This window comes from Chelonoidis abingdonii, chromosome 4, assembly GCF_003597395.2.
Source record: "Chelonoidis abingdonii isolate Lonesome George chromosome 4, CheloAbing_2.0, whole genome shotgun sequence".
Taxonomy (NCBI): Eukaryota; Metazoa; Chordata; order Testudines; family Testudinidae; genus Chelonoidis; species Chelonoidis abingdonii.
Genome location: NC_133772.1, coordinates 84501498 through 84528692, shown reverse-complemented (window position 1 = coordinate 84528692; position 27195 = coordinate 84501498). Strand labels below are relative to the sequence as shown.

The window sequence follows — 27195 nt, the reverse complement described above, 5'->3', positions numbered from 1 at the left end:
CCACTTTTGCTAAAGCAGGTAAGAAGCCTGTGTCTCTGAAGCAAGAGGATCAGAGATCTGTCTGCCGTGTCATGAAGTTCTGAATAGCCATCCCTACAACAGTGACAACTGCTAAGTCCCAAGTGGCAGCTGATTTTATGTTCCTGCATTTTTCAGAGAGTTGCCTCATAAGTCTTTCTTCCACATGACAGGCTAATGAATTTAGAAGGGTCAAAAGCAGCTTAAGTCACTTCAAAATGCTAACTGCTAGCTTCTGACCACTGTGCCGTGTGTAAGTAAGGAATGGAGGAGACCTATTAAATCAGCTTGTTCACTCCTTCACTCGGTGCTGGCATGTTCCCAATAGCATATGCTCCAGTGCTATTTTCTAGTACACCCTCCCCCATTTTATTTCATTAAGTGTAGCAGCTTTTATACAAACTGTACCACACCACAGTTCAGACAGTCACATACATGTTCTGAGTAAAGAAAGAGGTTAGAAAACCCCCCAACTGTTTAACTGAACTTCCAAGATCTACACATGCCTAAACTGAGTAACTAGATGATCACATTTCCCCTTTAGCCCTTCCTCTCCTTACTGTTTGTTACCATTCACTGAGGCAAGCCTAGAGTAAGCTCTCTAGGAAAGGTGCCTTGTCTTCATTTAACAGCTAGAAAGTACCCAGCAGAGCACACCTTTGGTTATGGTAAAAATACCACCACAATATTAGCATCTCAGGCAATGGGATTTCCAGAAGCTAATAAAGGTCACTGTTCTTGATATTCAGCCTACATTTTTTGCACCTCTCCCCAACTACAGAAACCTGCACTTTGAGCAGTGATGCAGGAAGGCATAGCCAGCATTGGAAGAGCCCCAAATAACAAATGAAAGGAAGTATTGCACTTTAAAGCTAAAGTGTAACAATAAATGCAAGGCCAGGTTAAGGCTTGGAAACCACTGAGGCGGAAAATGAATCCTCCATGAGGCATTGGGGAAATGCGGTTGTAAAGGCCTCAGCCATCTGAGAGACTCATTTGTCGCAGGAAAACAAATGGATCCTGGAGTGTTTGAAAGTTTAAAAAACTCAGCGTTCACCAAACTGGTCAGTTTCACTTCTCTTGGGAGATCACTTGTGGCTGTGAAATCATTAGCCTTTTTATTGTCCCAACAAAAGGTCAAAATTTAAAACAAATATTGGAACCCTTCCTGTTGCTTCAACCTCAAGGAGGAGAAAAATAAACTCTCTGCAAACAAGGGATACCCAGAGATAAAAAAACATGAATCTTGGTCTGTCATACTGGATGTCTAACAGATAGCTACAGGGGAGGTTCTAAACACTGGCTTTTCTAAAACAATTGAAATATACTGACTATAAACCCTGAGCTCTGATGAAGTTTCCTCTCAAATAGCCTCTCTGAAAATCACCAATATGCTCCACAGTATCATTTCTGCAACTGTAGTTTGTATTTATATCAATCTGCTGCATTCATAAACTGTTTTCATTCACTGTAGGATCACAAGTGATCCCACAAGCCACATGATTACAATCAGACATTAGTATGCAGTGACAACTCAGCAGCTCTAGCTTTTCGTTCCTCTCAGACCAAGTCAATGTTTTTGGTATCACTGGCAGCACCACTAGCCTTTGAACCTGGGGTCACATCTGCTGCGATACTCATCTCCAGCAAGCTGAAAGAGAGGAAGAAGTCCAGAACTGAGATGTCTTGTCTTTTAAAAGCTTGTATAAAAAGTTACATTGAAGCTGGTTATTGATTAAGAGGGGATCTCCTTTCAGATTATCCATGATTTTTTTAGCAGAAGAGAAGCACCACCTCTGCTCCCCTGAGATTGCCCACATAGCACAAAGTATTCCACCTTCCCCTGGAACCAGTGGAGAAGCCAGCACTATCAGGGCTTCCTTGGGTCAAAAACTGGGAGCTTGAGACTTGGATTGTCAAATGAGTTTAAGGGAATCTGAGTGCCCAGCTCTTGTTGTAAATCAAATGGGATTTGGGTGCTTAACTCCTTGAGGTTTTGGAATTCCCACCCCATATGGATTAACGTTTCAGAACTCACCCAGCCCTGCTACCATGGCTTAGACCACCACCCCACAACCTGAAGCCTCAAGAGCAGTGGTTCTCAAACTTTTTTACTGGTGACCCCTTTCACACAGCAAGCCTCTGAGTGCAATCCCACTTATAAATTAAAACCACTTTTTTAATATATTAAACATCATTATAGACGCTGGAGGCAAAGGGGGGTTTGGAGTGGAGGTTGACAGTTTGCAACCCTCCCATGTAATAACCTTGCTATCCCCAGATGTAGCCAACCCCCAGTTTGAGAACCCCTGGTCAAGAGCTTCCTGGGAGCCAAAAATCTTTTCACCTTTCCAGATGTCAAAAGGCATAAACTGTGCACTACCCAACTGTCAAAACCTGCAGGTCCCCTCCTCAACTCATCCAGCCCAAAACATCTGCAGAGCAGCTATCCACCATCAGTGCAAGACTGTGGCACACTGACAATCTAGTAGACAGTGTAAAGAATTCTAGAACTACTTATTTTAGCACAAGGAACACTGTACAATAACCTTGGTTCAATAAAAGCCTAAAGAGACCACTGAATTCAGGCTCATGCCCCACAGACTTTACCTAAAGCTTGGAGCAGAGCACATAGGGTCTTGCTACATTGTTTTTGCAAAACAAAAAACACTGCCTACAAAGCATCTTGCCATTTTAATCTATAAATCTCAAAAGTTCATTACACAAAAAGGGAGTAAATTCACCTCCTTCAAAAGCAGTTAAGAGGCACAGAAACATTAAGAAATTTGCCCAGGATTACAGAGGAAGTCTGTGGTAGAGATCAGAATAGATCACTAATGTCCCTACTTCATCCCATGCTACAGTCACAGAAGCACACCAGCATTCCCAGCTCTCAAAAGTCTTGCAATATTTGGGGTGGGTTTTTTGTAATGCTCCAGCTCCTGGAGTCTCCATGAGAACATCAGGTCTCATTTGGGGAGAAAGGTCTCAAGCCCTCACTCTTGCAGAGAAGAGCTTGGAAAGATGACAAGTGCACCAAGAAGGCTAAGGAATCAGAACTGCCTTAAGTCTCATGACTTCAGCTTCATGACTGAGGCCTAATTCATGATTAACAATTGGGGCAGGCATACTACACACTGCCATGCTGTTATGTTCAGACCAGATTCTGGCTTTGGAAATTACATCCTGTCTCCCTAAATTCGAGTGGCTGTGCTGTTGTACGTAGTATTAAGTAGATTTTGCATGTGAAGTAGACAGATGCAGTCAAGTGATGGCTGAAACAGTCTCTCTTCAGGGCCCAATCCAGCCCCTGTTAGAATGTGAACACCCCTTCTAATCTCATAGTTTGCAGTAAAGCAGTTTATTATTTCAGAAGGTGGGGGGCACATTCATGTTGTCATCACAGGTGCTGGACTTAAGGGTGCTGGGGGGGCTGGCGCACCCCATCTTGAAGTGGTTTCCATCATATACAGGGTTTACAGATTGGTTCAATGGCTCTCAGCACCCCCACTATACCAATTGTTCCAGTACCCCTGGTTATCATCTGTATTGCTGGCTATACTGAAGATTATTTCAGAGGCAGCTGTATTTGTTTTTGGAGCCCACAGATTAGTGGTAAAAAAGAGGAAAATATAGGCAGGAACTAGCTCAACTCATCCTAATCCCCTTCCCACTAACATTTTGAGCCTGCATTCCCAGAGGTGCTCTACATTGACAATGCCAGTTCCACCCATCCACCACTGTCTTTTCTCTGTCTTGTGCTAACCACCTTACACTCAACTTACTTTTAAAAAGCTTTTGTTGTACTGTGGTTAAAATACAAACAAAACTGATAGTTTGAGGCAAAGCAGGAAGAGAGAATTCCCTTCCCAGGTCTAAATGAATGTCCCAGTAATTAACTGGGTAGGAGGGGGAATTAAATGAATGCAAGTGAGATTAATTGCATTGCATTTTAATCTTGTCATGCTGATTGACAAAGTCAGAGGTGCTTTGCTCTCCCCTCTTTCCAGGAGAACTGTTGACCTTTCAGACTGATAAAGAAACATCTGCTTTTTTTGCTTGTTTTTCTTTTCGAGTTTATCAGTTTATATTGCAATTACCAGGGTGGATTCCAGGCTTCAGCTAGAAAGGACAGTTGCCAGTTATTTATTCAGCCCCCTGTAATAGCCTCTTCAACAGTTTGAAACATTTCTGAAGCATTGCCATTTAAAATAAGTTTCGGGGATGGCAAGATCTGCGCCACAGTCTTCACAAACCAAACAGTTCTCCAAAAAAGAATCACTATGAAAAAGGAAGATTCTCCTTGTGTTATCAGAATTCTGCTCTGCAAAAGCCGCTTCCATCAGAGAACAAACTGTTTTGCAGACAAAGGATTCAGCCTTGGCACGCTTGTGAGCTAAGAGGGCAACAGCTTAATTTTGTAATTAGAGAGACCTGACCAGGGCCAGCTCCAGGCCACAGCGCGCCAAGCGCATGCTTGGGGCGGCATGCCACAGGAGGCGCTCTGCCGGCTGCTGGGAGGGTGGCAGGCGGCTCCAGTGGATCTGCCGCAGGCGTTTCTGCGGACGGTCCGCTGGTCCCATGGCTCCGGTGGACCTCCCACAGACACGCCTGCGGCAGCTCCACCAGAGCCGTGGGACCAGCGGACCTTCCACAGGAACGCCTGCGGGAAGTCCACCGGAGCCGCGGGACTGGCGAGTGGCAGAGCGCCCCCCACGGCATGCTGCCGTGCTTGGGGCGGTGAAATTGCTAGAGCCGGCCCTGGACCTGACCAACACTCCCACAGAACTCAAACAGCAGGAATAGAGACCTGGTCTCCCAAAGGCCAGGCCTGCATTTTAATCATTGAACAGTCTTGCCACCTCTGTTTCTTTGATGCAGCCCATCTCACATTATTTTCTATGGGGCTGAGGGAATGCCTTCTTCGAGCCATGCAGGGAGAGTCCCCTCCTGTGAGAGGAGGTCAGCAACCTCTGTGATACTGCCTCCTGGTCTAGCACCCTTCATAGGGCCAGGCCCCCATGTACATGGTCTTCTTCCTGATGCTCCTGCCGTATCATTTTGGCTTTCATCTCCCACCCCCTCTCCCAGAGGCAAGCCAACTCCATTAAAAGTCGGTGGCACCCCCATGCTGGGTCACCTGTTCTGCACTCCTTGCCTACTTCCAGTCAGAGGAAACACACACACACCCCTTTATGAGGGAAGAGGGACTGTGGTGCTTCCTGGCCGTCTGTAGGCTAGCAAGGCACATCACTACCACCTGCCCTTGCAGAAGAAAGCCCTGTTTGTGCCTACCATGGGTCAGTTCTCCGACTCCACTGGCTGGGGCAATACAAGCACTTCTCTCTAGGCCTATGCAGGTCCCACTCTTTCTACTGAGAGCAACAAGCACACTCTCACTCTCAAGCCCCATGGGACACTCCACTTAGATGCTAACTCCTGCTCCACTGATCACTAGTCACAGATTCACACTATTCCAAAGAAGCAGTATGCTCCAGCTTACTAGTTACACCTCAGATCACCACTCCACTTAACACACAGCACTGGATGTTGTTAGAGTTATAGAAAACAAGCATAGAGTTTATTTAATAAATTAGAGAGATTCCAGTGATGGAAAGTTGGAAACAAATGGCTACATATCAAATACAATCATAGCATGCATTCCAGAGCCTAGACTTGCTTAACTAGATACTTTCATGTCTTCTAGAGCAATGCACCCGAAGTCCTCCCTGTGTTTTACAGCCAGGTTTGGATAAGGCCCCTCCGTTCATAAGACAACACCCATAGCTATACCCCAATAATTCACTGTCTTTACTCAAAGAGGATCCCATCCTGCTGTTGTTTTTTTTGCTGAAAGGGAAATTTACAGATTTCCTGATCTCCAATTAGCATTTGGCTCATTACGCAAACAGGCATCCATTGGGAAATATAAAATGCCCAATACACATAGCCAGACAGCAAGATAAGTGTAATTTGGCTCCTGTTTGAAAGGAAACAGGTAGCCAGAAGTTGATCTATCATAACATATTTTCAGTATAAACATAAGTCCTTAAATATTATCCGTACATACATTTTGCAGTCATTATGACCACCAGTGGGATACTGGCTCTCAGAGACCTCACATGTTACTTTTTAGTGAATTATTAGGTATATATCCAACCCAGAGAAGGCCTATAAAAACTCTATGCACTCTCTGCCAGCGACATCAAGAGGTCCCTAGGTCATACGGATTTTAGTACAACAGTTGACAAAAGCTGCAATACTCCAGTGAGTGTGGAATGGTGGTGGACTCCAGAAACTGAAACGGTAGTGTTGTCCTACTAGTAGATTCAAAAAGTTTGGGGCTGGACCCATGCTCTTTCAATTGGGGAGTGTGGGGGGAGGGTAAATTCCACCATCTAGGAGCATTTTGAAGGTGAGAGACTGACAATATATTCTGTAAATTTTCTGAACAAACCTTATGGAATTAAGAAAGTAATTTATATCTCATTGAATTAGTATCAAAAAGGCAACTGTGTATTAGGGTTGCCAACTTTCTAATTTCTGAAAACCAGATCCCACCAGTCTCTCTCTTCACCCCAGGCCCTGCCCCACCCCACTTACTCCTCTCTCCCCTCCCCATCAGTTGATCCATTTCAACTCCCTCATCCAATCAGCTGGGTTTCTTCTGCTCCAGGACTGGTACAGGAGCTACAGCCTCACATGGAGATGCCTGCCTGCCAGTGAGATGCAGATAGGAGGCAGCCCTAGCTGTGCAGGGGCTGGTGTGGGTTGATGACCCAGTACCTCCCCAAGCCACAGTGAGTGGACTTGGGGTGTCTGATCAATATATCTGACCAGACACTGCCAGGTTCCCTTTTTGACTGGAAAATCCAGACTAAAACAGGACACTTGACACAGTAGGGTTGCATGAGTGACTGTGGAATTGTATGTTTTTCCATGGGAAAGGATAAACAGAACAACAGGGGGTGATTAGGCAAATTCACTCTGGTCCTAACAGTCTCCAGAGAGGCCACCTCCTTAGAGAGGTTTGCCTAAACCAGTTTCTAACTGGATTCTCCTTGGACCAACAGACAAAAGTAGGTTATGGCTAAATAGCCTGGTTTTAAACAGATTTAGCTCCCTCTTCTTGATCTAGTAAGTGGACAGATCCCTGGTCCACAGCCCCCACCCCAAATCCTTAGGGTTGGATTGGAAGGACTAGGTTCTTGTTCTAAGCTGAAGTTGTGATGAACTGGTAACCACAGGGAATCCCCCCACCCACCGCTCTTTGGGGGGTGGGGAGGAGGGGAAATGCTGAAGGACTGTTCCTGCCAGAATTCATGTTAGGATTAAGGTTAATTCTGGTAATCTTATTAACATACCTGTAGGTTTTTATTATGGTTTGCTCTGTAATGCTTTTTACCTTAAGAATAAACTAGGCTTGCACAGGATGTGCTGTGCAGTACCTTAACTGTAGCATTACACCTATTAAATCATCTCCAAAGAGCAAGCAAGTAGGTGTCCTTGGGCAACCTATCTGTGCTGAGACCACTACCCTGTAGGCACTGAACTGTTCAGCCTGGAAATATCCTGGTGAGAAAGGAAGAGAAATGTGTATCTCCGCTTGAGAGGCAACAGCTGAGGGGAAACATAGGTGCAGTTATCCTGAACTGGACAGAAGGAAACCACAGATATGTCCTCTCTCAGATTTCCACCATAATACATAGAGCCAAATCATGCTTAACTAAGCAGTGGGTTCCCCAGACTCAGATCTATTTGAAAGAGTGCCGTCTACATCACTAGACAGTTCCTCCTATTGTTGGCTCCTGCAGGGACTCAGAATCTGCTTGACATTTATTACACAGAAGCAGCTGATGTAATAATGTTGACTTTGGTTACTTCACTGCAGGATTAATACACAAATAAAGTCCCTGGGTTTTAAAGTTCAACATTAACGAGTGAAATCCTGGTTTGCTCTCAAGCAACAAATCAGAAGGGAATTACTCCCATGTTTAAATCTACCTCTAAACATCAGTTATTCTAAATAGCACTTGGTGTGTCAACCATTAGTGGTGACAAAGTCAAGTTAAAAAGAAAGATTACTACTTTGAATGCTTTTAGCCAAACAGTAACACCCACAATCATGAATAGGGATTTCTTAAGTCTCTCTTAAATAAAAAACAAGTGGAAATGAATGTCCAATTCTAACACACAAAAAAGCACATCCAGGTATTTCAGAAGGTGAATAAGAACTGACTGGAAGAGGGGGATCTGAAGGTTAGCCTTCACCATCCAGCTACCAAAGATTCATTGTCTGTTTTTTTCCTAGTTATCAGATTTGACTTCCTCAAACCTTTCCCAAATAATCTGGGGCAAGTGTAAATTTACTACAAACACAACTAAAGTGAACATTCCATTTGTGATGTGCATCCCATCATCCACATGCAGAAAATGCCAGACATTCTAAGGAGTTCTCTTCTCCCCTGGTTGGTTTTTGTTTGAAATTTATTGGGTGGGAGGAGGTAGGGGGCAGAAGATGGCAAGTGACTCACTGAAAAGGTAGTCTTCGATTCCTGTTAATAAATGCTGTCTTTACAATAATCATTTCTTCAAGTTCTATCCTTTATGTTTTGTTTGGTTCTTGCTACTGCAAGAGCCTTCTGATCTAGGACACTGATCAGTTAGAGCCTAAAGGACGTGCCAGAAGCCTTCCATATATAGGTATCCCCCAAAGCCAATGCCATTGGATGGGTGACCCAGACCCAGTGTTGAGAGAATTCAGGGCACTCCTTTCCCTCTTTAAGATGAGGCCATTTCTGCTTGTATGGCGATAAGTATTGTGGAACAACTAAGAACACATTACGTTTTGCTAAAGAAATGGTCACTGTAAATAGAAAAATATGGCAAAGTACTTCAAGGTAGGCAAAGTATCTGCCCCCCGGAAATGGAATACAACAGTATCTCCAGCTGAATAAAGAATCACTTCCTAAACCACACATTTGCCAGCTCACATCAGACTTCCCATTTGGGAATGTCACTCACTCCACAGCAAAAGGTTGGGTTTTTTTTAAGTTTTGATCAGAACCAAATCCTGCTTTCCAAGCCATGTAGCATTTGCCTACTCAATTTTTCCCAACCCAGGGATTTTTCTCACAAAATAGGGGAATATGAAAACCCGAGAGTAGTTTCATCTCATTATGTTTGTTTTGATGCCAGCAGCGATGTACTAGAGGCAGCTGCTGGGAATGCCCAGCTCCAAGCATCTGCAAATCAGAACAAAGACAAAATTTTGAAATAATTCCATTTCAGAGAATAGAGGTATCTTTTTTCCTCATCTTACTTTAGTGTGCAGCTCTTTGAAAAGTCAGGCCCCTTTAAGGAAACAAGTAGGGTATTCAACAATTGAAGCACACAAGATCACTAGTCACTCTTGAGACTCTTAGCCTATGGGCTCAGATGACATTAATATGCCACCACTACCAGTTACATTTCTTGCTCCTCTAGAAGAGAATACGCTACTACCTCAGTGTCAGTAGAAACTGGATCTAGGATGAAAAGCAGCCACCTCAAGTTTAACCTGCATGACACTGAGGTGATTAGCAGGAGAGAGGTGTCAGAAACGAAAAATTACTTGTCTTCTCTCCTTGTAAACCCACACATGAGCCCTCTGGAGCAATTCGGTCACAAGCATCAATACCTGCAACATGCCAGTGCTATGCTATTGCATGCTGCCTTTTTAGCAGTCATCATCACGCCATCCGGATGAGAGATAACTACTTCAAGGTCCTCTCAGGGAAGGTAGAAATTATGCTGATAGGAAGAAAACCATTACTATTAGTTGTGACACTGGCCACTTCCTCACCTCGCCACCTAGAGGGCTACTCAGAGGGCTGATGCAAGACCATGAGAAATCTCATCATTGCCTTAAGTTATTCAGATAGCAAGAAATTCCTTCTTTCACCACTAGCTCACTAAGAGACTTCACCTATTCTTCTAATCTACATACAGACTTAGCATGTAGTATCCACATGATTGCCACTTCTAGATAAGACTACTGAAAGTCAATACCTTGGGGTGAAGGAGACCACCTCATGAAAGCTCCAGCATCTATAATATGCAGCATACCATGTCCAGAACATTGGTGGGATGTGCTCTTAACTCTCCACGGGCTCCTCATTCCTTTCTCAATCCAATCCAGGGTGTTGGTTCTAGTCTTCAGAGAAGTATAGAACACACACACACACACACACACACACACACACACACACACACACACTTCTCTAGTGGCTCCTCTCCCCCAGGCCAGTGTGTGGTGGGGGGAAACAAAACCACACACACTGTCCACTAAGCATGCCCTGTCAGCTAGTTTGGGAAACCCTAAACAGAGCTATATTTTGGTGCTGCTAGTCCGGCAGGGCTCCATCCCCTTTTGGATGTCACCACTGTCCCTACACCCTTTGCCACATCAGCATAATACCTGTACTATTCATAGTATTATCCTAATGGCACCAGCTGGGACAGAGTGAAGACATCTAGAGCACACAGCACTGGGAAGCAAAACTGGAAGACTACAAGGGACAAAGAAAACTTGTGGCAAAAACTTGAAGGGAATTGTCCTCTTACATGAATAGTCCACAGGTAAATATGAAAATGCAGGGGAGGCAAAAAAGGAGTATTGGACTGTTCTGATCTCATGCCAGCCATAAACCTTTAAACAAGTTGGTAGTGTCCTTTTAAGAGGGGAACTTTCCCTAATCCAAAAGGATGGAAGTCAGGGAAAGGATGACGAAGCCTTTGAGAGAAGAGGATGTTGCATGAGTGCATAAAGTAAAGAAGGTACTACTGGCTATTATTTTATTGCAGCCACATGCCAGGCTCTCAGTCAGAGTCAGAATGCTGCTGTGGTCAGCAGCATACAAGAGGGGAGACATACCAGGTACCAACCCTGAACAGCTTACAATCCAGTCAAATACGCACCCAAATCAACCCCCTCTCAGGCACTGCAAACCTCAACATTAGGCTGAAGTTTGTTGATCTTACTGAGCAATTAAGAATGTTGCATACTGTAACAGAGCAGTTGCCAAGTAGCTCACATCAACTGATTTTGAGAGAGACAAGTCTCCAGTCTGAAATGGCCCAGATGGAGTTGTGAACAAGTGCCCTAGGTGCTTCCCACCTCCATTTAGTTTCCTAGCTTAAACATGTCCAATGTATTTTTACACGGAAGAGGCCAACAGACTCCTTCACACTGCATGCAAGAATCTGCAAGTCTCTTAATGAAAGACCTTTACACACATGCATGTATTTCACTACCAGTTTCGATACAACCTGACCTTCTACTAAAATAGATAAGCCCTGACCAAAAGGGAAACAGAACCTTGCAACTGCAGCACAGCAGTGTTTGAACGTGGCTGTTGCTAGCTGAGTTCCAACGCACAGTTCATTTGATGGGTATGAGCTGAGACATTTCTGGTTAACGAGCGCCACATACTACAGACCTAGGAAGCCACATCCAAAGCAGATACAGATGCAGTTGTCACACTGCTTAGTTCCAGAGAATGCTGATCACGAGTACAGCAATCCATGAGCACGTGGTCACCTTCACTGCCTCCACCAAGAAGCATAAGCTACTTCTGCCTCCTTTATATTTTAAGGAGGAGCAACTTTGGGTTTCAATCTGGCCTGATGAGACTCACAAGTCATAGTCCTGGTGATATTCCATATGCCCCAGAGACAAGCACTGGTGTTCAGCTAGACAGCACATATGGCATCAGGGATAGAACCAGGACCTTTCCATCCAAAAAGTAAACAAAAATGAGTAGACAGACCAATCCTGAGAATTTCTGTGACTGAGCTAAGGAGATTTCATTGGCAGTAGTAGGGCTTTTTTGCTATGTGAGCCAGCCATTAGATGGAGACATGACCACACAATGCACTCATTAGCCTTTCCCTAATTTCCCCATCTATAGCAGAATGTTTGGATCACGTCTGTAGCCTCACATTGCCCAATAGCACAGAGTAATTTTTAAACCTAGTTCTGAAGTGACACCATTGCCAGTAGTGATGGCAGCCTCTGCCACACCACTTGACAAATCCCCAGATTGCAGCATGGAAGACAAAGGGCAGCAAGCTGTAAGTGATGTAGAATTCAATTCCATAGCCTTAGTTTTTATTTGGACTATACATTTACAATAAAAACTAAGATACCAGGTTTGTGCGGGGGCAAGAGCTACCATCCCCATTCTTTTAAATGGGGAGTTTGCAGCCCTCTCAGCTATTGATTCAGACTGCCTATAAATTCAGGAAGTCACAGCATCAGTTTTACACTAGACTCGCAACCACACGTGCTAAAACGCTTTGTTTAAACAGCTGGAGCAAGGATGACTTCCATAGCACAGTGGTTTTCAACCTGTGGTTTGGCAGACCCCTGGGGGGCGTGGGGGCTGCAGACTATGTAAGATTTTTTTCAAAGGGGTCTGCACCACCATTAAAAATTTTTTAATAAGGGTCTGTAAATGAAAAAGGTTGAAAGAGACCGACTACCATAGCAAGTTCTGTAGCTACATAATACATAGGGTCATGAACTTTATGTAACTTGCAGTCACAGGTAGAGTCAGGGATTGTATCCTCAGTACAGCGTCAGTACAGTTAGCTGAGGGTCTTCATGTGTTCTACCTACCCACTTTTATATGTTACCAGCCTTCATGGAAGCAAAACACCAAATTCATCCCTTGCAAGAGACAGCTATTTAAAAGTAGAAATTCAGCCAAAACCCCTCTGTTCCCCAAAATGACAGGGTTATAAGGGAGGTCCTGAAATGCAGACCAGTTGCTGAAAAAGCTGCTGTAGTTGGCTAATCAAACATTTGTATAATGGATTATTTTTCAAGTCACACAGAATGAGGAAAGCCAACCAATTATTGTACAATACTAGCAAAGTGTTAATCCAGGGGTCGGCAACCTTTCAGAAGTGGTGTGCCGAGTCTTTTGTTATTCTCTCTAATTTAAGGTTTTGCATGCCAGTAATACATTTTAATGTTTTTAGAAGGTCTCTTTCTATAAAAGTCTATAATATATAACTAAACTACTGTTGTATGTAAATAAGGTTTCTAAAATGTTTAAGAAGCTTCATTTAAAATTTAATTTTAAATGCAGAGCCCCCTGGACCAGTGGCCAGGACCCAGGCAGCATGAGTGCCACTGAAAATCAGTACACGTGCCATAGGTTGCCTACCCCTGTGTTAGTCCTTGGGTACCATGCTAAACAGATCTCAGAAGTAAAGTCAACTCTTATCCTACCACACAAGTGCATAAGCAACAATGCAAGTCAGATCAGCATCTTGAGCCTCTTGGGTGCATAAGAGAAAAAAAAAACCACACACCCCCCCCCACCACCTACTAGCTGTTTAACATTAACCTTTACATAATCCAAATAGTAAAAGGGCCCCCATAGCAGTCAACCTGCTAAGATTCCCCCCGCCTCTCCCCAACAGAAAATAGACATACAGACCTAAAGGGCAAAAAGAAAAAGAGCTGGATCTTAAATGAAGATCTTATGCAGTCATAATTTAAACGTTTGAGACCAGATGCATAATACTATAGCAATTCAGCAGTGATAGAGGCAGTATTATGCTTGGAGGAATCTGACCTAGAGTGTTCCCTTTTGTTACCTACTTACAATTTTCCACTACTGTAGTCTCTCCAAAATAAACTCTGCACCCTTGCAACTTTTTAGTCAGTCATTTTCTATCCAGAAAAGCTAAGAAAAAATTTAAGACTGAAAGGAAAGCTTATGGATGAGCCCAAACCAAGCACCAAACATCAGGGCAGTTTTAATCCCAATCTGAATTATGCAGCGTGGGCCGAGCTCTTCTCTGTGCAAGATATTAAACAGAGCTTCAGGCTCACACAGACTGTACTCTCTTATAGTGGTGCAATGGAGAGAACATAGAGGGAATCTGCTTTTTGGAACAAGTAGGGCCATCTCCCTTGCAGGAGGTTACAGAATTCATGGATATTACTACAACACAGGCTTCCTCATACAGGTTTTATCATTTCAAATTCCTTCAGGTGTGTTCCATGACCCTTATTCAGGGGTTGGGGATTGCTGTAATCCGTTTCAGTTCCTCATTATCTGAGGTTGTGATCTGGGGTCCTTACTTGTGGACAGCTGTAGGAGAAGAGTTACCATTAGGCCACATAGTAAACCTCCGCCATGGTGAGTACAATCTCATGACCGATTTCTCTGATCCTTGTTTTACACTGGTTTATGGCTTTGGCACCCATTGTTCTGTTCCATGTCTTTACTAGTAGCACCTCCTCCAGCAGTTCTCTCCAGGTAGGTATTCCCATCATGCACCCTCTTTCAGAATCAATGTCCAGGTAACGAGGGGTCAGGAGAACCCCTATAAACCTGGCTATGTTCTGCTCCCCACCCTAGGAAGCATATAAACCTTTTAGGAAAGGATTCCATGATGGTTGTTTTTATTTGCTCTACAGGGGAGGGAAAGATCCTCACAACCTGTCTCCAGCTCATGACCAGTTCTACAGGGATGTGGGGGTTCAGCTCCCAAAGTCTCATCAATCCTATGCTTTTCAGAGAAAGGGAGGATGACTTTTCAAGACTGGGCCACGATCTCGTAGTCTCTTCTTGCTTATGGGGATTTCTGAAGCACTGCAACCCACATTTTATCCCTCTTACATAAACCAACTGCTTTCACAGCCCTAGGGCACCACAATAATGCCACTACCCTCTGCTGTGACATACAGAATTGGAGGTTGTCCTACTGCTCCCCACTCAGGTATTGGTCTCAAAGAGGAGGAAATGGATCTGCAGGAGACCATGCTAGCTTGTCTTGTGCTGGGGGGATGAAGGTTCCTGCCACCACTCCTCTCCAGCCCCAAGTGAGAAAAGCAGGGCTTTGGGGCACAACCTATCTGGTCTGCTATTGGATGAACAAATGCTGCTAAATGGCACATAACAGTCTGCATTTTTTAGAGAGACAGCCAAGTGTTCTCCTCAGTCTTCAGGTGCAGACTCTTGAACCTGGTCTGTGGACTATTGGTGCTCTGAAGACCAATTGCTGACAGGGTGAGCAGAAGTGGTGCCAGAATGACATGGCTCTGGCTCTGACTCTTCCATTGAGAGAGACAGGAGAAGAGGAGACACCGATTAACTTTTTAATGAGAACACTTTACAGGCAGGTAAAAGACATTCTTATTACTTTTCCATATGATCAATTGCTGCAGTTGCATAGGGATGTTAGACTGCACAGGAAGAGGGTGGTAATGTGATCACAAAAAGAGCAGAAGAGGTTCAAGAGAAGAGTCTCTGTTAAGACATTGGCCACGTTATGAAATATTAGATCAGGAATTCCAAGTTATTTCTAGGGAACCCTAGCTTCTAATGGTTCCTATAGACCATCTCAGTGAGTATGTTTAATTATTACAAGTCTGAAAGATGGTCAGATTGTACATACTAAATGAGGTTTTCTGCATAGCAAGTCACTGGGAAACCTATAATAGCCTCAGATAGATTCAAACTGCTGCCATAATTTTATTAGGCCAGGAGACAAAGATAGCAGGTACGAGTATTAGTATGCCCCTTTTGAGGGGCTCATCAAGCCATAGTGCAGCAACAGACCCATACACCAGAAATCCAGTAGGTACAGGCAGCCACCCCCAGCATACTGTGACTTCGAGGCCTGGTCTACACTACAATTTTAGGTTGAATTGGGCAGCATTACCTCAATTTAACCCTGCACCCGTCCACATGACGAAGCCCTCCTCCCCCCCCGACTTAAAGGGCTCTTAAAATTGATTTCTTTACTTCACCCCAATGAGGGGATTAGCACTGAAATCGACCTTGAATTTGGGGTAGTATGGACGCAATTGGACAGTATTGGCCTCTGGGACCTATCCCAGAGTGCTCCATTGTGACCACTCTGGACAGCGCTCACAACTCAAATGCACTGGCCAAGTAGACAGAAAAAGTCCCACAAACTTTTGAATTTCATTTCCTGTTTGGCCAGCGTTGCGAGCTGATCAGCACAGGTGACCATGCAGAGCTCATCAGCAGAGGTGACCATGATGGAGTCCCAGAATTGCAAAAGAGCTCCAGCATGGACCGAATGGGAGGTACAGGATCTGATCGCTGTATGGGGAGACGAATCCGTGCTAGCTGAACTCCGTTCCAGTAAATGAAATGCCAAAACATTTGAAAAAAAAAAAAATCTCCAAGGGCATGAACAGAGGCTATAACGGGGACTCGCAGCAGTGCTGTGTGAAAATTAAGGAGCTCAGGCAAGCCTACCAAAAAAGAGGCAAACGGCCACTCCGGGTCATATCCCCAAACATGCTGCTTCTATGATGAGCTGCATGCCATTCTAGGGGATGCAGCCACCACTACCCCAACCCCGTGCTTTGACTCCGTCGATGGAGTAGAATGCAACACGGAAGCGGGTTCTGGGGAAGAGGAAGATGAGGCAGCGGCTGAAGATAGCACACAGCAAGGAAGTGGAGAAACTGGTTTCCCCCAACAGCCAAGATCTGTTTCTCACCGTGGATCTGAAGCCAGTACCCCCTGAACCCACCCAAGATGGGCTCCCGGACCCTGAAGGCAGAGAAGGGACCACTGGTGAGTGTACCTTTGTAAATATTATACATGGTTTAAAAGCAAGCGTGTTTAATGATTAACTTGCCCTGGCATTCACGGCCAGTACAGCTACTGGAAAAGTCTGTTAACGTGTCTGGGGATAGAGCAGAAATCCTCCAGGGACATCTCCATAAAGCTCTCCTGGATGTACTCCTAAAGCCTTTGCAAAAGGTTTCTGGGGAGGGCAGCCTTATTCCATCCTCCATGGTAGGACACTTTACCATGCCAAGCCAGTAGCACGTAGTTGGGAATCACTCCAGAACAAAGCATGGCAGCATATGGTCTCCATGTTTGCTAGCATCCAAACATCCATTCTTTGAGTTATCCTCAGGAGAGTGATATTCATGGCCATCTGGTTGAAACAGGGTGGTTTTATTAGGTTGCCATTCCTGCTGGGCTGTTTGCCTGCGGCTGAACAGAAATGTTCCCCACTGTTAGCCATGCGGTGGTGGGAGGGGTGAAGCCATCATCCCAGAGAATTGGGGGGGGAGGAGGAGGGGAGTTAGTTGCACTTGTGCTGCACGTTAACCTGGAAACCGCAGCCCCTCCTTTTAAATTGCCAGCCCATTTTATATGGCCAACCCAATGGCTGCTTGGTATGGGAAATCAGGGCGCTGATGTTTGAAATCATTCCCACATGTTATAAAGGTTAAAGCAGCAAAAAGACTGTTGCTTACCATGGCTGCTTGCAAGCCGAATTCTGTTGCCTGGCCCCGCGTGAGTGATCTCTCACACCAAACTGGCATACCCACAATAAGAGGCAAAATGCGACCTTGTAACAAAAGCACATGTGCTATGTAATGTTAACAGCAAGGTTTACCGTGAAAGAGTGTACCCATGGTTCTATAAAGTGTGTGTCTTTAACTACCACTCTCCCCTTTTCCCCCCGCCTCTACCAGCTGCATATGTTTCTCCTTTGCAGAGGCTAGCGAAGATTAGAAGGCCAAAAAAAAAACCGCAACACATTTGAGATTAAATGTTCTGAGCTCATGCTGTTCTCCCACACTGACAGAGCACAGCAGAATGCTTGGAGGCAGACAGTGTCAGAGTGCAGGAAAGCACAATATGAACACGAGGAAAGGTGGCGGGCTGAAGATGATAGGTGGCATCAGCTTGCTGACAGAAGGCAGGAGTCAATGCTCTGGCTGCTGAAGGATCAAACTCTCATGCTTCAGTGTATGGTTGAGCTGCAGGAAAGGCAGCAGGAGCACAGACCACTGCTACAGCCCCTGTGTAACCAACCACCCTCCTCCCCCAGTTTCATAACCTCCTCACCCAGATGCCCAAGAACATGGTGGGGAGCCTCCAGCCACCCCACCCCAGAGGACTGCCCAAGCAACAGAAGGCTGGCATTCAATAAGTTTTAAAGTTTAAGTTTTAAAGTACAGTGTGGCCTTGTCTTTCCCTTCTCCCCCACCCCACCTGGGCTACCTTGGCAGTTATCCCCCATTTGTGTGATGAATTAATAAAGAATGCATGAATGTGAAGGAACAATCACTGTATTGCCTCTGCGAGCGGTGATCGAAGGGGGAGGGGAGGTTGGTTAGCTTACAGGGAAGTAGAATGAACCAATTAATAAAGAATACATGATTTTTAAATGATAGTGACTTTATTTCCTTGATTGGACTCTTCCAGTTGGTATGAGCACTTCCACCTTTCCATGTTTTCTGTATGTATAAATATCTTCTGTCTGTGTGTTCCATTCTATGCATCCGAAGAAGTGAGCTGTAGCCCACAAAAGATTATGCTGAAATAAATTTGTTAGTCTCTAAGGTGCCACAAATACTCCTGTTCTTTTTATTTCCTTAGAAAGCAAGCTGTGATCGAAAGGGGAGAGTGGGTTGCTTACAGGGAATGAGTCAATCAAGGAGAAACAAACAGAATTTTCACACCATAACCTGGCCAGTCACCAAACTGGTTTTCAAAGCTTCTTTGATGCGCAGCACACCCTCCTGTACTTTAACCACTCTGGTGTCTGGCTTTGCGTAATCAGCAGCCAGGTGATTTGCCTCAACCTCCCATCGCCCCATAAATATCTCCACCTTACTCTCACAGATATTGTGGAGTGCACAGCAAGCAGTAACAACAATGGGAATACTGGTTTTGCTGAGGTCTAGCCGAGTCAGTAAACTGCACCAGCGCACTTTTAAATGTCCAAATGCACGTTCTACCACCATTCTCCACTTGCTCAGCCTATAGTTGAACAGCTCCTAACAATTGTCCAGGCTACCTGTCTATGGCTTCATGAGCCATGGCATTAAGGAGTAGGCTGGGTCCCCAAGGATAACTATAGGCATTTCAACATCCCCAATGGTTATTTTCTGGACTGGAAAGAAAACCTCTTCCTGCAGCTTTTGAAACAGACCAGAGTTCCTGAAGACCCGAGCGTCATGTACCTTTCCTGGCCATCCCACATTGATGTTGGTGAAATATTCCTTGTGATCCATCGGTGCTTGCAGCACCATTGAGAAATACCCCTTTTGGTTTATATACTCACTGGCTTGGTGCTCCGGTGCCAAGACAGGGATATGGGTTCTGTGTATTACACCACCACAGTTAGGGAATCCCATTGCAGCAAAGCCATCCACTATGGCCTGCACATTTCCCAGAGTCACTACCCTTGATATCAGCAGCTCTTTGATTGAGTTGGCTACTTGGATCACAGCAGCCCCACAGTAGATTTACCCACTCCAAGTTGATGACCAACTGACTAGTAACTGTCTGGCATTGCAAGCTTCCACAAGGCTATCGCCACTTGCTTCTTAACTGGGAGGTGTGTTCTCATCTCGGTGTCCTGGCACTTCAAGGCAGGGGAAAGTAAGTCACAAAGTTCCATGAAAATACCCTTATGCATGCAAAAGTTTTGCAGCCACTGGGAATCATCCCAGACCCGCAACACTATGTGGTCCCACCAGTCTCTAGGTCTGGGAAACAAGCACAATTGGTGTTCCACATCATGAACCTGCCCAATTAACATTATGATATGCACATTGAGGGGGCCTGTACTTTGTGAGAAGTCTATGTCCATGTTCTCATCACTGCGCTGCCATTACCTCCTTGCCTGGTTTTGCTTTTGCAGGTTCTGGTTCTGCATATACTGCTGGATAATCAATGTGGTGTTTACAGCGCTCATAATTGCTGCGGTGATCTGAGCGGGTTCCATGTTCCCAGTGCGATGGCGTCTGCGCTGAAAAAAGGCGCAAAACAATTGTCTGCCATTGCTCTGGCGGAGGGAGGGGCAACTGATGACATGGCTTACAGGGCTGCCTTACAGGGAATTAAAATCAACAAAGGGGGTGGCTTTGCATCAAGGAGAAACACGAACAACTGTCACACACAATGGCCCCCTCAAGGATTGAACTCAAAACCCTGGGTTTAGCAAGCCATTGATTTCACAGAGGGAAGGGGGAGCAAATGAATACAACACAAATCTGGTCTATTTCTTGTTTTGATCCACTCCATCTATCTTGTACATCTTAGCCTGGCAGCAGACAGTGCAGTATGACTGCTAGCCATCATCATCTCCTGGGTGCTCTGCAGAAGACAGTGCAGTACAACTGCTGGCAGGACTGAGTCTCCATGAGACGAAACTTGAAAAGGAAATGACCTGGCTGAGTCACTCCCATGTCTGCCCAGGCGCCTCTGACTGACTTCATCAAGGTCAGCTAAAAGAGCACCCAGGAGTGCAACGATGGCTACCAATCATAATGCACTGTCTGCTGCCAAAAGGCAATAAGCTGCTACTGTGTAGCAGTGCAGTCCCACATCTGCCAGCACTCAGGAGATGTACAGTGACAGTGAGCTAAGCAGTCTCCATGCTTGCCATAGTATGGCGTCTGCACAGGTAACCCAGGAAAAAAAGGCATGAAACAACTGTCTGCTGTTGCTTTCCCCAACGGGGGGAAGAGGGGGTGCTGACGACATGTACCCAGAACCATATGTGACACTGTTTTTGCCCCATCAGGCATTCATTGGGATCTCAACCCAGAATTCCAACTGGCAGTGGCGACTGTGGGAACTGTGGGATAGCTACCCACAATGCAACGCTCCAGAAGTCAATGCTAGCCTCAGTACTGTGGATGCAGTCTGCCGACTTAATGCACTTAGAGCATTTTCTGTGAGGACACATACAATCGACTGTATAAAAACAATTTCTAAAAAAAACTGACTTCTATAAATTCGACCTAATTATGTAGTGCAGACACACCCTTAGTGGCAGTCAATTTGTACAAAAAAGACTTCTGAAAAATATTTGAGCTATTGTTACAAGAAACATCAATATTACTCTAACTGAAAGTTTACTCTGTTTTTAGTTTTAACTTTGTCTATTTAACAATACTTTCTGTACCCACCTGCCCTTCTTACCCATATATATTCACACCATTTACCAGGGTTTTCACTCAGCAATAGGAGAAACTTTCTAGAGTAGGAAAATGAGATTGTAAAAATCAGACTTTGTATGGAGGACTCAGGCAGAGGAGTAATACTTGGAACTACTCAAGTCGTTTCAAATGACTAGAGTTAGACAAGGTAGGTGAGGGAATATCTTTTACTGGACCAACTTCTGTTGGTGGAAGGTACAAGCTTTTGAATTCACACAGAGCTCTTCTTCAGGTCTGGGGAAGGAAGCAGAGCAGTGCTGGAACAGTTTGTATAGTGGGGGTGCTGAAGGCAGAGGGTGTGGCAGCACCTCCAGTTTGAGCACCTATGAAGCAGAGAGTGTCTCAGCTAAATAAAAGTTTTAATGGTTTATTAAAATAGAAGAGATAATACAATGACCGCCTCCAACATGCATCACCCCTTCCACTTAACTCTGTCTCAAATTTTATTTAGCTCAGACACTCTGCTTCCTTCCCCAGATTTGAAGAGCTCTGTGTAAGCTTGAGCCTTCCACCAACAGAAGTTCGTCCAATAAAAGGTATTACATCACCTACTTTGGGTCTCTCCTATCCTAGGACCAACACAACTACAACAATACTGCAAATTGAGTAAGTCACTAGTGAAGCGTTAAGTGTTAAAGCATACAAACACTACAAGATATAGTGCCTAGTACCCTAAAGTAGCCTGACTTCATTGTGATAAGCATTGCACCCAAAACCAAGTGTCTGCAGAATCAAATCCTAAAATTGCAATCCTGCCCACTTCCAAAGAGGCAGGGGTTCTGAAGGGGATATGGTTTAACAAGCCAGATGTTTCTCTTCACTCTTATCACAGATCTATTCTCAGGATCAGAGAAACAGTGAGTGGTGTAGCTTAGTGACCATAATAAAAAAACACAATGAATAATTCAAAGAACTTTTTTGTAATGTAGATAGAATCTAAAACATGGCACCTTTAGACCAGTGACAGCTTTATTGTGAGCGCCTAATCATCAGGTGAGTGTAATAGATAGGATCTGAATTTCAACATGCTGGTGGAACAAGTTGTGGGGAGGAGAGCACACCACTACACAACTCCACTCTTTTCAACAAGCCACTTGAAGAGGGTGGAGAGGATTTACTAGTTAAATACATAAAATCCATGATTTTATATTGAAGAGCCCATAAGCTAAACTTTTAAGGGCACAGGTCTTTTCAATAAACCAAAAGCTATGATGTCAGATTAGCTGACTTTTCCCACTGACTGTGGAAAATTCTTTGGAGAAAAAAAAATGTTAGTTCATTGAATTCATAGGGTGAGAACACAGACTCAACAGCTGTTTGTGTTTGGGTTTTAGATTCTCTTGAAGTAACTTGTATTTCAGTCTAGGGAGCAGTTACACTGGCTTGTAAAATACAGTATATAAAAAAAGTCTACAAGGAATCTGTTTGACAGACAGGCTTGTTGTGCAATTAGGCAGGCTAGCATCAAGATGTTTGTTTTATTCTTCATCTCGGCTGTTCCTAATTAAGGCTCTCAGCTACTTCACTGATGAGGGGCCACATAAAGTACTTCGATTGAGCTGTTGAAAAGAATCTATACCTTTTTCAAAGAAAAAAAATTAACTGCCCAGACCTTTGGGATTTTGAAAGCAAGTGCTTTACTATCAAATAATACAACTTAATTTAGAAGAACACTTATTTGTATCTCAAAACCTTGTGTTTCCTCCAAACCTTCAAAATTCCTGTCTCCAAGGATTTATGATATGCACTGGATCCAATCTGCCACATTCTAACTGCTGCTGTTACACATCTGGTCATAAAAGGGCTACAAGGTGCAGCTGAACACAAGGACACACTTTTTTTTTTAAATGTGGCAGCTATAGTTGTTCCACAGTAGTGAGAGGGTTTTTTTAAATGTGTGTATATTATTCAGATAGTAATCTGGTTTAGTACATGACATTTTTTAAGTCTCCTATTACTATATTCAGAGTAGAGAGTCCTACATAAAGATTTCTAGGTCTTACCCCTACTTAAGATGGTAGTTAGATTAAGTACTAAATTAAATACATTTCAGACCAATTAGCACACAGTGTAGGTGGACAGTGCACCCAACATACTTATATACAGGTTAAGTTTTTCCACTTACCCAGAATTGTGTTTTTATTGCAGCATTGACTTGAGAACAGCTTCTGTTTTAGGACCTTAGAATTCAGAGTCATTACCCCAATCTAGAGGCTGCAGTGGTAGGTAACATGTCAGCAGGAGGACCATACTTAGAGGAGAGCTGTTCTCCCCCAGAACAGTTTAATGCTTTTGTAAGTAAAATTAAGCACCCCAACAAGAGCCAACCATAGATTAAGATAAAACTAGATTCCTAGAGGGAGAAGTTTGGGCTGAAGGCATCTAGCTTTTTTGCAGGGATTCATTTAATCCCTACTTGGAAGCATAAGGAGAAAAGTCCTAAAGCTATATTCTGGGAACCAATGGGGTCCTATTAAACACAAGACTGGCAATATAAAAATACAGCATGTTAACTTGCTCCTCTCTTTTGCACTAAGCCCTGACAAATGCATGCCCCAGTGTTCTGGGTACTCAGCTTGTACCTGGGCTTGATTTTAGGGATCTTCTGAACAGTTATGACTGACCACACAGCAGGCGTCTCCCCGCGGCGCGTGTAGCAGCACTCCAGAGGTGGTGATGGGTCAAGCACAGCAGGGCCAGTGCTAGAAGCCTCAGGGCTCCGTCAGAGCAGAGTGGGGAGCCCTCTGGGGTGCGAGGCAGACAACAGCTCACCGGGGAAGTCTGAACGGGGGGGGGATCCGCGGTGCATCCCAGAAACAAGGAGCGATGCAGGAAGTTCCCAGGCACCCGAACACACAAAAGCCCGTAGTGTACCTGACAAGTATGACAGAGTCAGTGCGGGGCAGGAGGGGATTTTCCAAGCGGGAATGAGAGGAGCACCTGGCTGAGAACCTGGCTGTGACCTGACAATGATTCCCTTGTGCTGAGCGAGCGCGCGCGCGCGCTGGGAGACGGGGGCGCGAGAGAGATCTCGGGGAAAAGCAAGAAGCTCGCACTTACCCGGGGCCCAGTGGCCCTGTGGCTCTGAACCTGAGGAAGATGCGGCGGCAGCAGCAGCACCAGGAGCAGCTGGGGAGTCACCACGCTGCACCAGGGTCTGGAGAGCATCGTCACGTGAGGACTGGGGGCTACAGGCACGAGACAAACCCCCTTCCTTCCCTTCTCTGCTGGACGGAGTTTAACTTGCAGCTGGAGCCCTATCCCTGCCCTTGGCTCGCGGGACACTAGCCGCCCTGAAACGCCAGAGGCAGTTTCTTGCCCTCGCCGGGGCGTGCGGGCACTTGAGCAGCCCAGCTCTGCCCCCTTCGGTGGTACCAGTTTAAATGCCTAAGCCCTAGCCATTGGGATCCCCCTTATAAAGACCCAGCCTGGGCGGGGCCAGCAGGACTGACTGAGGGAGGCACCCATAACAGCGGAGCTGCTGCTGGGCAAGAGCCAATGACAGGGAGCGAGGGGTGGGCCCCCTTCCCTTCACTACGGCTCCGTCCGTGCGGGAGCGGACAGCGAGTTTTTCAGGTTGCCGCCCCTGAGGCTGCTTGTTTGGGGTCCAGCGGCAGAGCTCCAGAGTGAGGAGCAGCAGGAATCACGCGGGGGGGTGGGGACAGGGCGGGAGACACAGACGGGTTCAAAGCACCGTGCAAGTCAATCGCTTCACCTCTGGCGCTAGCAACACCTGGGATGAGCTAAACTATCAGCGCCCTAAAGAGCTCTTTCCCTGTGTCCCAGAGTGCTGTTTGTTCATCCCTCTCCCAGCTCCAGCAAGAAAGAGAGGTCAGACCGTTTCTTTGGTTTACAATTAGTTTCACTTTCCAGCTGTCCTGGGCTGACACAATGCTGCAAGACTTACAGGAGTGTGGTGAAGCACTGGAATGGGTTACCTAGGGAGGTGGTAGGATCTCCATCTTTAGAGGTTTTGAAGGCCAGGCTTGACAAAGCCTTTCTGGGATGATTTAATTGGTGTTGGTTTGAGCAGGGGATTGGACTAGAGGACCTCCTGAGGTCTCTTCCCAGGCTGATAGTCTATGAAGACGATGAAGCAGCGAGGAGCTTACATTTCCATTTCGCTTACTTGTAATGGCCTAGAAACCTCTATATGGGGTTTAGGAGCTGGTGGGAGTGTCAAGGAGGGTAGCAATAAAAAGTGCAATTGATCCGTCCTGTCCCCCCCCCCCCCCGCCACACATGCAGATATATTTCTCCCCTCCCCCATAACTTCCTCAAATCCTAAATCTTTATGAAGTCCAGTCTTTGCAGGGAGAAAACTTAAAACAATAAATTCTTACAGGAGCTAACAACCAAGGGGAAACCAGCCATGCCTTCCCCAAAGCAGTTTCTCCATCTGCCTGGTCTTATAATGTGTTCTTTCTTCCATCTGAAAATTGGATTCCACCTTCAGTCCTCAGCCCTGCTTCTTCCGCCTTACACCTAGGGGAGGTCTGAGCTGAGAGTTAAATCACTACTGCTGGAAACCATGAGACATCTACTCCCCGGGCACCGTAAAAGTTGAGCTTTGTATTTTGTGTCATATTAGACCTAACATCTTCTCTTACTCTCAAGTCTAGTCAGGGTCACGCGTGTGTCCTCTTTCTGGGGGAACAGAAATCAGAATCCACTCCAGCAGTTTCAGAATGGACAGTCTCTCATCACCAACTTATTCTGTTCAGTAGAGGTTGGATATACCTGTAAGCAGATAGGCAAATCTGGTTTACAAAGTTATGCTCAAAGCCAGCATGTCATTTCAATTGTCAAATATTAGTGGTGCACTGAGTGCTGTATAAACATAAGACAGGGGCCCTGCCCTCAAGGAGCTCACAATCTAAATCTAATTACAGGAACAGGTAAAGGTCAAAGTACTTCTGGGGACCTGCAAAGGCAGCCATTCATCCCACTGCTGTATCAGGGAAAGATTAGGAACCTCCAGCTCTGCAGGGACTGGTAGTGGTCAGGGACATCAAATAAGTGATGTGCATGGTGACTCTCGGGGGGTAGTGTACCAACTGCATCACTTTCCACTACTCCCTACAGGCCTATTAACTGCACAGCATGAATGCCAGATTCTGTGCACTTCACCAGCTAGCCAAAGGGAGAGGTGATTGTAGGGGGCCAAGGGTGTCAGTCAGTACAGGGGAGCTGCAGTCAGAAAAGATCAACCAATGGAAGTGTATGGCAATATCTGCCCTCTTGTTGACAGCTTGCTTGGGACATCCCATGAATTAGACTTTCCTGTGTTGGTTTCTTCCTCTAATCTTTGTGAGTTTTAAAACTCAGTTTTAAAATTGTCCAAGTTTGATGTACATTCATGATGCCCCACACACTGCTGGTGCTATACCAATATATAATAACTACTGTTCTTGAAATTATACTCAGAAAGCCCCTTGCACCAAGCAGGGTTTTGGGATTGGATGGAAATGCACAAGACATGTATGAACATTTCAGGAGGCTGTTTTAGCTTTGGCTTATTCGGTGATCTTTTAAGAACCACCCAAAAGGTTCACTAGTTTGACATGGAAAGACACAGGTACCACCCGCATGAGAAAACCCTGCTATCTGGTTGAGATCCTGTAAGTGTGGCATCTCACTGGAAGCTATGCAGACTAGGGTGGTTAGCTGAGTGGTTACTTCAAATTTTTTTTAAAAAGCATTATTTTAAAAAACCCTAATACAGAGAAATATTACTTTAGCCTAGACTGGATAAGCAGTATGGCATTCACACAGAACTTTACCCATACTCATTTTTATTCCAGCCCAGAGACCCCACCCAGCTCTGCCAATATACCGTTACCCTAACCTGCACTACTCTCTCCTACTCCATTACTAGGCTTTGATACAGCTCTGCCAGTTCTGGTTAATCCTGACCTACAACATCCCCTGCTATTCCAGTCCAGAGCCTTTCCTGTCTAGAGCGCAATTTATGCCATACCATGCAGTAGTTGTGTGCTGTGAACAAAGACCTAACGGGGCAAGGTTTGAATTTAACACTCCTCTCACTTTACACTTGTGTAAATCAAGAGAGATTCCATTGAAGCCAGTGAAGTTACACCAGTGGAAATACGGTATAAGCAAAGGGAGAGAGGACCTATTATTGCTTCATTGAGCAGGGG

General features: G+C 45.1%; 1 protein-coding gene across 5 annotated transcripts in view; it reads right to left on the bottom strand.

Annotated features, from left to right (window-relative positions):
• Positions 1 to 24333, bottom strand: part of SMOC1 (SPARC related modular calcium binding 1) — a 173934-nt gene extending 149601 nt beyond the window's left edge. For all 5 annotated transcript variants that reach the window (XM_032774816.2, XM_075064604.1, XM_032774817.2 and 2 more), the window contains exon 1: positions 24095 to 24333. In XM_032774816.2, the coding sequence (XP_032630707.1) occupies positions 24095 to 24202 (108 nt within the window). In that variant the 5' untranslated portion in view covers positions 24203 to 24333. The remainder of the gene's footprint in view (positions 1 to 24094) is intronic.
• Between the last annotated feature and the right edge of the window lie 2862 nt (positions 24334 to 27195).